The sequence below is a fragment of the Agelaius phoeniceus genome, chromosome 3 (genome assembly GCF_051311805.1).
Source record: "Agelaius phoeniceus isolate bAgePho1 chromosome 3, bAgePho1.hap1, whole genome shotgun sequence".
NCBI classification, from domain to species: domain Eukaryota; kingdom Metazoa; phylum Chordata; class Aves; order Passeriformes; family Icteridae; genus Agelaius; species Agelaius phoeniceus.
This window is the reverse complement of record NC_135267.1, coordinates 98,642,623-98,655,796: the sequence shown is the minus strand read 5'-3', so window position 1 is coordinate 98,655,796 and position 13,174 is coordinate 98,642,623. Positions and strand designations below refer to the sequence as shown.

Genomic DNA, 13,174 nt, shown 5'->3' with positions numbered 1-13,174 from the left:
CTTTGAACATTGACTAAAAAACGAGTTTTGAACCGTATAAATATCTGTAAGTCCACTGTTATCTCTCTACCAGTGGCTTTTAAAAAGTCGTGCAATGTATTTGTTCTGTGCCATTGGTGTTAACTGAGAATGTGCTAATGTCAAAAAGTCTTCCCTCCGTCCTCCAGTTCCAGTGTCAACATTGCAGAATTACTGCAGCATCCTCCGGGCAGAGTTTAAAAAGCTTCTTGACCATAATGGGTAGGAAAAAATCACTGGGTGAACCTCATTAATTTTTCAATTAATGAAGAATGGAGCCTGTGCCACCCTCCCCTGGCCCTGCTCCAAGGGATGTGGCTCTGTGGAGGCTGTGATGGAGAGGACACTGTGGGGCAGACCAGCCCTTGCCTTTGCTCCAGGCCACAGTGCCACACTGCTGGTAACGCAAGACTCAGCTCCCCAGGTTTTAAGCTTTTCTCGGTAGTGCTAGTCCTTCATTAAAATCAGCCAGAGCAGAAAGCTGATCTTAGAGGAGAGCTCTCAGCTCCAGCTGCTCTTAGGAACAGGCAGGGAACTCCACCAAATCAAATCCGGAATTCTTCCCTTCAACTTCCTTGAGTAACAGGACTCTTGAATATCCAGCAAGAGATTTGTTTACCATATAAATACAATTGTTCTTTCTTTTTGATGAATGATTCAACTTTTCAGCTGTGAATGCTGAGCTATAAAGTTCTGGTAAATCCCCTTACAGTGTGTGGCCAACTGCTGTACAAAGACAGATCCAGAGACTGGAGATCACCTGCTGTACAAAGACAGATCCAGAGACTCGAGATCACCTGCTGATCACCTGCAAGCTCCAAAGTTAAGGACACAGGCATGTGGTCTTTTAATGCTGGTCACCAGATAATAGTACTAGATTATCCATGCTGGATGCTGTAATTAGAGCATTAAAGTCTCCAAAGCCTTATAAAGTGAAGATGCTGAAAGTTACTGGTAGTAAAGAGTTAGTATCGTATTTAAGAGCAGCACTTAGGGCTTTTTTTGATCTGTGAGAACTTTCTGAGGGAGAATTCCCTTGTTTCTATGATTATTGTGCATACTGCCATTGGCTTTGGCAGTGAAAATGTACTTGTCAGATATGCTTTTATTGTAATCAGTTTATGGCTATTTTACTTCTGTGAGTTTGATACAGTTGTCTGAAATCCATGGCCTGTAATTTCCAAACACTTTTAGGGCTCATCACTGGGAATACTAGAATTTTAACTTTCCTAAAAAACTTCAGTGGCCTTAGGTTTGTCACTGGAGTTTCCCTCCATATTTTATCTGACACATTCCTTTAATCCATGTAACCACTATCATTTACTGGCATCTGGAATAAATAAGTGTTCAGACCCTGTAATGTAACCGGCTCTGCAGTAAAAATTTTCTGTCCAAGAGAGCCAAGAGAGTTCAGCAGCCCTCTAGCCTTTCCTAATATTTCTTTTCTATGATCAAAACCAAGGCTACTTGCTGGCTGTCTTTCCACTGGCTTTAAAGGATCTTGGATCAGGATGACCATGGGAATGAAGTGAGTGGAGAAAAGGACTGAGTGTACTACTAACTACCCAGAGCTCAAAGTGAGTTCATTGAGGGTTGTTTGTGATGTACTATCACCAAACGGGTATCGGGACCATACAAAAGTGATACAGAGACTCTATCATCAGAGGTATGAAAAGCACTTTATTATTAGAAATTCACAGTTCTTATAGAAACAATGGTGGACCTAAGACCTGATTGGCCTTTAGGAATCTTCTCTCACCTACTGGTCAAGAAGGGACAACTCCTTCTTGTAAACATCTTTGACAAACAGAGATTGCCTGCCAGGTGCAGGGATTGAGATAATAATTGTTTTAATTCTTTCTGTGAGCTTTCTCACAGCTTCCCAGGAAAATCCTGGGAGAGCTATGTCTGTCTCTGTTCAGAGGGTATATGATTACCACAACGTACCTTTGACTTGATTTGTGAAAAGAGGCTTTGAACCTGAGTGCTACAGACTGTACATGGGGGCCAGTTTGCCCGTGGAAGTGTTAAAGGGATCCTGAAACCGGTTGAACATAAAGTTCATCGGAGGTGGTGAGTGACACTCCAGGTGAGTTAGAATCCCTGACTCCTGCCGTCCAGCTGACATAAGAATGAAGCACTTTTTCAGCGGAGCTAAAAGCCCTCAGTTTCAAACCTGTTGCATTTCATGTTTTGGTTCCCAGTGTTTCATGCAGGAGCTGTTGGCAGGTATGACTCCGTAAACCTCAACTAATTCATGACTAATACTTGGCAGGACAATAAAAAATTGTTTGTAGGAGTTTCCAGGCAGCACCAATACACAAGCATTTCCCTTGAAAGATGGATATGTCCCTGGAAGGAGTGGCACCCTTTTTAGTACTGGGGACATGTCCTACACAAAGAGTGATTCTCGTTTTTGGGTGTTATAAAATAGACCTCTGTTTGTAAACAGACTGACAGCTCCATATCTGGGTTGTTTCCACAGTGCATAGCTTTAAATCTGCCTGGAAATGTGTCAATCCTGAGCTGACCCACATTGCTGGGATGCAAGCTTTGAGGGATTTTTCTATTCAGCAGGCTGCTTTGGCTCTCAATGACATGAAGAGGTTAGGGATGATGCAGCAGCTACATTGCTGGAGGGGAAAATTAGTTTTTCTGAGTGTTGCTCTTTGTGATAAGGTGTTTCCTACTTGCTCATTGCTAGAAAGGTTGTGGGCATCTACACATCTCTTGCACACTGCCAGAGCTTGGCAAAATTCAGTTGCAGAGGAGTTTAAATTGTTCTCTTCCTTTGTTCTCATGCTCTAAACATAGGTAATAAAAATATACCAGGTTTCTTGGTAGGCCAGGATCATGGCTTTCACCGGTCATTTTCTTTTTATATACAAGAATTATTAATAGGTGCTTTCCTGCTATTTCAGTCTGACAACTTCACCCTAATCTTAAGAAAATTGTTTTCAATCTTGAGTTGACTTCCCAGTAAAGTATTCCTCTTTCTTGTGGGCCCAGAGACTTTGGAAAGTGTGCAGAGCATTGAGGATGTGAATTTTTATATGAATGACTTACTCTGATTTCAAGTTATCATTAAGCCTTGCCAGTGAAAATGCAAACAAAACCGTGTCTCTCGAGGATGGGGAATAGACATAGCTGCACATTGTAATCAGCCTCTCTTGAAGATTCATTTAATATCTTGTGTATTTTTTTGTGAAATGCATTATTCATGTAACAAGATTCACAGGGAGAAGCAGCTGAATTGTAATTTCTGAGAAGATTCTTCTTTCAAGAGATGTCATTTTCATTATTCAAATCAATGCAGAAGGTCTTGCCTGCATGGGAGAGGCATGAAGTGAAGGGTGTGTAGATGGGGCACTGAGCCAGCCAGGAACTGCCTCTGAAGAGAAATAAAAGTAGTCATCCAGTAACTGAAGCCCTTTTGGGTCAGTATGCAGTCATTTGAAACATCATTACACTTTGTCGGATTTTTTTGCCTGGTGCTAGAAGCACTTAAGAAAGCAGTAATCAACCAACACTTACACCGTGGAAAATTTTTCTCTCTTGTAAAAATACTGCTTGTGAACTGCTTTCCCCAGTGCTGTTTTCCAGAGTGCTTCCTCAGTTCTCCATGGAGTTCATCTGTCTGGGCTGTGATTCCAGGGCCTACAGGAAAAGTCCCACAGGTTTATATTACAATTCTCTCTTATTTACCTAACCCTAAGTAAACCAGTCTACTTAATTAACACAGGCTCAGCCTCTGCTATATTTAAGACCTCACTCCACCAGTGGTCCCACTGAGATCAGTTGGGCTGTTCAGAAATAACAAAACACAGATACCACCGGCAGACTTTAAGCTCAACTTAATAAAATTACAGTGATACAGTCTGCACATGCTTAAGCAACACTAGGTTCTTTGCATCTCTTACAGCACTGCTGATGGCAAACTTATTTTTAAAAGGAATTTAAGGCATATAACCATTTAATTATGTTAATGAAACAAAAAATAGCATGTTACAGCTGAATTATAAATGCTTCGTGAAGAGCATGATTCTCCTTATTTTGACTGCCCTGCTCCATCCTCATGCAGCCACCTGATGGGAATGTGTCCCCTGTTGTCTTCCTCTCACCCTCCTCTTCCCACCGCGGGGAGGAAGCTTTCCAGATCCCACGTCAGTGACCCCTGGCCTGTGCATCCCTCCACTGGTGTGGATGGCCACCTGGCCTGCCAGGGCAGTGGCCTGGTGCCACTGAGACATACCCAGAACCACAGGGAGCTAAGAGGGAGCCCAAAGTGTGCCTGCTGCATTTTGACACTCTGAAGCTGCCCAGTGGTGGACTGCTGGCATTAATGTCTTTCTCCTTTTCCCTTTGTTTGTTTGCCCAAGTTTGTCCACTACCTCCAATGGTGAGTCACGGAGACTACATCTGCCACCCACGGCCTTGTGAGCGCTACAACCACGGGACGGTGGTGGAGTTCTACTGTGACCCTGGTTACACCCTCGCCAATGACTACAAGTACATCACTTGCCAGTACGGAGAGTGGTTCCCCTCCTACCAAGTGTACTGTGTCAAAACAGGTAAAGGACTATCCTATCCTAACAGCCCTGTCTTCCTACAGCTCCTCATTTCAGAGCAAATTTGTAGGTTGGCAATGCCTGATGAACTTTGTTTCATGGTTAAGTGATGAACACTGATTTTAAGATGCTGCTATTTTCGAACTATTTTGCAAGATTTTCAAAAAGGGTAAATATAATGCATTCCCAAGATTCTGAATGGTTCTAAATCATTTTGATCATTACCTCTTCAAATGTGTTTTTTAACATTTGGATATTTTATATGTATGCAAGCTAAGGTCACGATTGCATGTATAAAAGACCAGTAAAGGGGAAAAAGCAAGATCCAGTCTCTGTGACAGCTTTATGTTAAGACTGCTTTTGGTACATGGCAAAGGGCTTATTTGTGTTTTTACAAGTTACATATAAAAAATGTGCACTTCTGAGTAGTGTTGAATATAAAATAACAATGGGAATATACAAGCACAACTCTTGTATTGTCTTTCTGTTACAGAACAAACCTGGCCAAATACACAGGAGACCCTCCTGACTACATGGAAAATAGTGGCGTTTACTGCTACCAGTGTTTTATTAGTACTGCTACTGGTTATTTTAGCCAGGATGTTCCAGACCAAATTTAAGACGCATTTCCTTCCACGGTTTGTACCGGTTTCTTTCTTATTTTGAAGGCTGAGGGCCTTGATTCCGTTTTCACACTCAGCACTCCTTTCTGGAGAAATGGAGCAGCTCATGAGCCTTGCAGATACTTTGTTCTGCTCCGAGAAGAAGTCCCTGAACCACTACTGTGGAAGGGCACCCCCAAAAACCTGCAGTAGTCCTTCACACTGCTAAGATAAAAATTGCCAGATTCACTCTGGGAGTAATTATCAGTCTTCTATTGAGAGCTGCTGCCTCTGCCTGTAAAAATAGCTGACAATAGTTTTGAGTACTCATTTTCAGGTGCTGGGGGGATTAATTTTTTAACTATGTAGACATTACTTAGTAATGTAAGTTTTAAGAATGAATTTTTTCTTCTCTATGGACAAATTTATATTAAAGGTTTGCTTTAACTTCTTTAGTGTTATTTTCATCATGATTCATAAACATCTCCTGCATCTTCCTTTATTTCTATAAAATATCCTGGAGATGGGAGCATTTGTCATTGATTGACATAGTGTTCTCCATGAGGAAAGCCTATAGCCTGGACTTGTCTTGCTTACTAAAATGGTTTTTAGTCCTCTCCTTTTCAGATGTTTTCATGTGTTAAAGGTACCTAGGACCTCCTGCCTGGACTATACTGTGTTTAATAGGCTATTAAGCAGAAACTTTAGGGTTTAATGGACCTTCCCAATTAATAGAATTGCTTTGCTTAAAAAAGAAATCATCTTAATACTGGTTAAAAAAGCCTTCATCCTTTGAAAGCAAGACCTGAAAGAGGCCACAAGTCTTGCCACCAAACCCTTGTCATCCAGCAGTGGTGATCTCAGCACTCATTTACTTGTGCTGTAAACACTTTTGTGCTCTAGCATACATTTTGCCAGGGGTTCAGACACTTTTGCCTGGTGAACTACATCTGTGATCTTATATCCATGACACCTACTGTGCACAGCACAGCGAATGGTGCTCCTTATCTCTTCCACATACCTGTTTACCTTCCCTTCTTGGAACTGTTCTTCCCATTACCAGTTTCATTTTTTCCAATTATAACAGATTCCACCTGTCAACCCAAGCATAGTCTGGCAAACATTTTTGTGAATGTTAATGACCCTGTAGCTTCATTTGGCATGAATAGAAAGTACTGTGCTTACTGGAGTTCAGCAGTTGCTCCGAAGTGCTGCTGACATGCTCCTGCTCTCTGCGATAACCTTTCTGTGTTTGACGTAGAGGCAACCAGGAGGGCTCCATGGGCGACCCCGACTTTGTGGTGGTGGATGGTGTTCCTGTCATGCTGCCTTCCTACGATGAAGCTGTCAGCAGTGGCTGGAATGCCCTGGCACCTGGATACTCAGCTGCTGCAGACCAGGGGCATATTTTGCAGACAGAAAATCAGAATCCCCCTGCTTACCCCGGTCCCAGGATTCCAGACACGCAGCCCAGTGAATTTGAGACCTGTGACAGTAGGTCGGGTTCCTCTGAACTGCTCCAAAGTTTGTACCCATCCCTGACATGCCAAACAGCAGCACTTCCCAGCTCAGATCGAACTGACGTATCCCACAGCACTGACGGGGACGCTGTATCCACAAGCCCCCGGATCGATATCACAGATGGTGAGTCTTGCATAGGTGCAATAGGTGAGTCCATGGACAGGGGACATAATTTTTTTGTAGGAATTCTACAATTCTAGGAATTCACCCAGCTGACTCACTCCTACTTTCTCCATGGTTTTGTCTACCTTAATTTGAAACTTTTTTTAAAATCATAAAACTCCATGGTTATAGAATTTCATGTCTGTGATATGTCCTTGCTAACTGTGGTGCATGTGATTTGAATGCCAGGCCAGAAGGGTCCTGTCCAGACCCTAGTCCCATCAACAGGGATGTCAGCGAACACCTGTGTACAGCAGCAAAGCCAAGCCTCATCTTAGCTGTGCTGATCTGTTCATCTGCTCTTCAACTCCTATGTTCACAGCTCCCATGGCTTTCACAGCAAATAACAGGATTTTCTCCTCAAAAAGGAAATAAATCGTATTTTCATACTGGGCCAAAATTAGCAGCCTTTATTAGCAAACTCATCATGTCTATGCATCCAGCAAAATGTTCCTTCCATCTGAGGCACGTGACCCTGAAGCCATGGACACAAAAATCAGAGCATAAGGAGAACGTGCCACAGGTCCATGTGCCAGGAGGGAGCTTGCCATGTATTATTGCCCACCTTTAAATCAAGCATGAGCATGTACGATTTCATGGAGTTCTGGTTGGTGCTGCTCAGCATGTTAAGGAAACTGGATGGCTTTCCTTGGAGACATTTTGAGGGAGAGGCTCAAATCCCACTCTCCATTGTCATTGAGCTGAAGCCCAGTGTCCTAAATTCAGTGTGGGTGAAGGTCTAGGTGGAGGAAGTCTTCTGCTTCAGAGGAGTTGGGATAGTTTTAGTGGTACTGCAAGGGGAATAGGAGACCCAGGAGGAGAGGAAGAAATTACAGGGCTGCCAGTTAAAGTCCCTTCCACCTCTAAATGCTGCTTCAGTGATTAATGTAGTAGCAAGGATGTTTGCATTTAGGTTTTTTGTGGTCCTAACTTATTGGATAAAATCTGTGTAGTTTTAGTTATCTAATTTTCATAGAGGTGTTAGGGTCTGAGTGGGTCTAGAATTGGCAATATCCCATGTCTTGTTCAGATATTTGCAATGTCCATTTCTGGTTTTGTAGAATTGGTAACAATTATACTTTGCAAAAGCAAAAAGGGAAATTGCAATCAGCAGTCAATGCTGTTTCTTTGTTTCTCCTAGAGATTCCTTTGATGGAAGAAGACCCTTAGCCTGCACTGAGTCGTGTCCTCATCACATTGTACTGTTGGGTGACATGAATCATGAGGATTCAGAGATAGAAAAGACTCTGTGAATTTGGGGAGGGTGTTTTCCTACTTACCAATCTTCCACGCAATGATGTCACCGGGTTGGGTGTATGTGGGGATAACAGCATCAGCATTCCGAACAGCAGCAGTTTTATGAATGAATCCTGGGGATTTGATGAGAGCAGATGTAGAAAAATAACTGTGGCTTTTTAGAAGTGAAATGTATATCTGCATCGCAGAAAGTCATATGGCTCTGTAAGAAATGCTATTGGATTTTGATACTAACTGCCTCACAAAAGCATGTTAAAATATGTAAATTTGCTTATAAAGACTACTTTAAATGATCTATGGACCTCTAGTTTATGAAGAATCCTTTCAAGTTTAAAAAATATCAGTACTGAAACACACACAAAAAAGAGGAAAGATCCTCTTTGGCTTTCCTATGATAACCAGGAAGTTTTTGATTTAGTTGTTGGTGATTTTGCTTCAGACCATGTCTGCAGAAAATATAACAGAACTTATGGGATTCATATATACTTTGATGTACAATACGAAATATATGAATATATATATATATATATGTATATTTTAAAACTCTTAAAGAGAGAGAAAAGGAAAGACTCCCAGGTCACATAATGATCTAGATTTTTTTTTTTAAAGGTGGGCCAGAATTTATATCACAGACAATATTCAAAGTAAAGTATCAATATTTGTATTTATGCAAGACTTCTGTGACTACATTGCATTTGATAAATCCTGCTGTAATATGAGAGATCTAAAAGATGTTAAAATTATGAAATACATGCTTAGGAAATGTCGAACTGCTCTGCTTCAACCTTTCTTAAGCTCTTAAATATATATATATATATATATATATATATATATATATATATATATATATGAGAGTAATCTACAGTCATAGCCCAGAGCACTGCCTTGTCCCTTTACATTGTGGTAGTATTCTGAGCCATTATTGTAGAATACTTAAAAAAAAAAAAATAAAGCTGAGTTTCAGTTCTTTTGACTTATCTGACTATTGTGTAGTTGGCTTTTTTTTTTTTTCCTTCCTCACTTCTTTCACCAGCTCGTACCTGAAGGTAGGAGGTAGCAGAACACCTGTCCTGTGGCATTTTCAGCTTTACATCCATTATCCGGCTGGAAATTGAGAGAGTGGTTTTGGTTAAACAGAGCACACAGAATGGGTGCAGCAGGGGCACAGCTTCTGCAGATGCAATGTGGGTTTCATTGAGGATTTTCTCTGCTCTGCAGGCTGTGCCAGAGCATTGTGCTAAAGCCTGTATGAGGGGTTCACTCTGTGGTGTTACAGGCTACTTGTACTTTGTCAGGAAAATTCCTGTCTGTTTCATGTACTCACTGAAATCCAAGCTGATTTTCTTGTCTTATTTTTGGTATTGTGCAGATGAAACACCTTAAACTGGCAGTGTTTGAAGGAATTAACACTGTATGTTAATGACAGAGATTGCCACCATGTGGGCTAATCCAGACCAAAGGGGAAAATATGACTGAATTCTGATTTTATGTACAAAGTAAATTAATAATATCTCTATTGCCATAAATAGAGGATCACTACAAGCTGATCTGTTATTTTTTCATGATTGTTTAATGATTTATTTGTATTGTGGTAGCATTTAGTGGCCCAACTCATGAGCCAGGCTAGTGGAATAATAGATGTGCTGCAACCATTCAAGAAAAGTGTTTATTAGCGTCCTGTCAGCAACTGTTCATGACAGCAAGAAGCAAAGGCAGACCAAAAGCTGTGGCGAGCAGAAGTAATTCTGTCAATTATCCTACAGTAAGATTGATGAAAACACAGTGATTGGTACTGAAAAATGAGACATATTCCATTTTATCTTCCATCCTTGCTTATACAATATTTCCATTTTTCTTCTCCTGAATTGTCTCAGTTGCAGCTGCATGCTCAGGTTTATCCCACAGATGTATCTATCAGATGTTTGTACTTTCTTTGCTACCCCTTTCTTTTATGATCTCAAGCTTTCCAGAGGTGTTTGCACGACCACTCAGAATTACCACTCCAGCAAACAAGACAAGAGCGCTCTAAAACCAACCCTGAACTGAAGCACACCCCAAGCCTCCAGTCAGTTACGTGATTTCAGCTTCATAATGCCATTGAAAAGTATTGGATTTACTTTAAATGCCTTAGTAGGAAATCCATTTTTGATGGTCTTTTAGCAGCTCATAAATTTTCATCCCTTATTAAATTTTTTTGCTTCCATTTATTAATTTCTATGAAAGCTTCTTCATTAATATTTGGAGCTCTGAGGTTTTACAGAGTCACACTGCTCTGTGTATTGTATTGCAGTCATTTTATTAAAGGAGCCAGACAGGGTAACTGAAGAAATGTAAATTTATAACTTATTAGAACATTTTTATTTTAAGAAGTGCAGAACTGCAAATACACCAAAAAACATGAATGTATTAATTTTGCTTGATAGCCTTTTGATAGGACTGTGCCAAATACAATTTTTAAAGGAAAGAAAGTTTTACCATGTTTTGCTTATGTTGGATAAAACTTCATGAAAGACTGTTTTGGGGGGGGATTATTTGTGTGGTTGAGTTTGGGGGTTTTGCATGCTTGAATATCTGGGGGGAAAGAGAGGATTTTTTTCTTATGCTATTTTTTTTCCACATAGGGCTTGAGTTCTCATGAGAGGACTGCCTGCCTCTGGATCCACACCTGTGTCCCCACCCATAAGGTGACACCCTGGGCTGGGGGGTACCCCCAGCTTGCCCAGCAACCTGGACGCCCTGGAGAACTCCACAGCTCCCTGGCCAAAGACCTCAGGATGTTTTCAGGACCTCAAGAGACAAGAGGGCTGCTATGACCACGGCAGGATGTTCACTGTGTAAATGAGACCAGATGGGAGGATGAGCATATCTTATGCAGATCGTAAGCTGTTTTCCCTTGAGCTAACTGGATGTGAATTAAAACAGATCCAGGAAAACTCTTATTGGTGAGGGGTTAGTGAAGATGGAACCCATGTGCCTTCAGCAGAGAGAAAATGGTAGTGTACTGAGAACTCCAGGAAAGAAAAACAAGAACTGGCTTCACCCTGCCAATATTTCTAAATACAAGAAAAGAAGAGCAGAAGTGAGCAATATGTCAGCCTTAAACAGGGACTTACAAACAGGGACTTGACCTGCAGAGTGCTAGGTGAATGGTGGGGATCCAAGGTCTCACAGGAGCCTTGCAGGTAGTGAATCACAACCTGAGCATGAGTCAACAGAACCTGGCTGTTGTGAAAATGTTAAATGTCAACACAGTGTTTACACAGAACTGTAACTTAAAAAATGCATGAAGCAATCATTCATCTGCACTCAGCACTAGTAAGGCCTCTAATAGAGCAGTGTGTCAAATGTTGAGCAATTTTTTTCCTCTTCAAGGGAAATGTGGTGCAGCTAGACAGCAGCCAAGCAGAGAGAATCAAGCAGAGAGAATTGGAAGAACCTGCCCCGTCCTCACAGATTATATAGTATTCAGTGTGAACCACAGAAGACCAAAGAGAACACAGAAATTAAGTTTTCTGTAAGAAACATATTTTCAAAGAAGATGGAATTTATCCGTATAAGTAGGACAAGAATAATAGACTTAATTGAGGCTTGAGAGAATTAAGTTATATATTAGGAAAAACATTCTAGTCATAGGAATAGTTACTAGGAGAGAGAGATGGTCTGAAGAAGCTGTAAAAACCTCTGAGAGACTTTTTAAGACTGTTTTAAATAAGTAGAGGCCAGGAAAACATTGGGGAAGATGCACAATGTGAGTTTTGGGCCCCTTCTCATTCTGTCTCTACATGATTCCCAGCTTGTGAGAACTAAACTTGGATGATGCCCAGTTTTGTCCATAGACTAATTCCAAACTGATGGTACTGGGCACACTAGTCAGTGCTCATCAAAACCACAGCTAGAAATACTCTCTGTTCCACCAACTGAAGCTTTCATGTAGCATGGGCTGAACTCCAATAAAATCCTGTTAATTAAACCTGTTCCATTGAAGTGACATTGATTTCAGAATTTTGTTCTGTAACTATCCTGGTTTAGGGCAAATCTGGGAGAAAACCGCCAAAAGGGGCCCCACACAGCTCCTCCTCCCCAACTGGTTCAGAAAAATTTCCTTGGAGAGAAGTGGAAAGAACCTGTTTATTTAACAGGAAGGCGCTCCTCAGCACAAGAAATGAACAGTACCAGATGACAAAACTCATTCACCGCTCTGAAGAGATGACAAATTCAGAAAGTCTCTCCTGTGGGTGCTCGCTCTGTTATCAATCCCTTCGGCACTGGCAAAGGCTGCTGCCCAGAGTAGGCCCCCGTAGGTCACAAAGTGCAAGCTCTCAGTGCTCCCCAGGTCCCACTCCGGAGCAGGCTCGAGTGCTTCCAAGAAAAAGGGAAAGAAAAACAGTCCAGGGAAAACTCAGACCGCCTCAGCTAGCTGAACTAACTAAAAAGCAAAAGGAGCGTGGTGTTCTGCCCTATCCGTCCCCAGACAACAACAGTGGAGTTCTGTGTTCCAGCAGACTGTGGGGGAGAGTGCAGCTGATAACGAAACTCTGTACTTCTTCTTGTCATAAACGGAACAGATGACTGGGGATACAAGCATCATAACGTCACCCTAGGATAGTGACAAATCCAAACTTGGGATTTTCTGGTCTTCATGTCTATCTTAGGCAGCTAAATGAATGCAGCCCTGCTAATACTCCCTGGGCATTAGGTGAAGTAAATCCTCTCTTGGCAATTATCTGAAGACACCTTTTGAGCTCAATGAGAAGTAGCAGCTCAGGCAACTGGAGCACAGACCCTATTGTCATGCTTATGCAAAACTTGTTTCCCATGCCCAAAAGCTGTTTGTTCCTCCCTGCTCTGTGCTGTGGATAGCAGCACAGCTTAGCATGTCAGCTGTCAGAAGGAGAGTAGCACAGATAAGAGAAGCACATCTCAAGTTCCTGTTCTCGTTCTCCTGTGGATGTCCAGGCATGACTAGGGGGCAGAAAGAATTACAAAGCAAGTAAGCATCTGTCCCAAACCCAGTCAAAGACACATCCAGTCCCTTCAACATGGTTC

The 13,174-nt window shown here is 41.7% G+C and overlaps 1 protein-coding gene across 12 annotated transcripts in view; it reads left to right on the top strand.

The window, feature by feature from the left end:
- Positions 1–8,274, top strand: part of SUSD4 (sushi domain containing 4) — a 73,532-nt gene extending 65,258 nt beyond the window's left edge. For 9 of the 12 annotated variants that reach the window (XM_077175958.1, XM_077175963.1, XM_077175959.1 and 6 more), the window contains 3 exons: positions 4,398–4,589; positions 5,080–5,224; positions 6,450–8,004. In XM_077175958.1, the coding sequence (XP_077032073.1) occupies positions 4,398–4,589; positions 5,080–5,224; positions 6,450–6,909 (797 nt within the window). In that variant the 3' untranslated portion in view covers positions 6,910–8,004. The other 3 variants (XM_077175954.1, XM_077175953.1, XM_077175955.1) reach the window with 3 other exon arrangements.
- Positions 8,275–13,174: the final 4,900 nt, after the last annotated feature.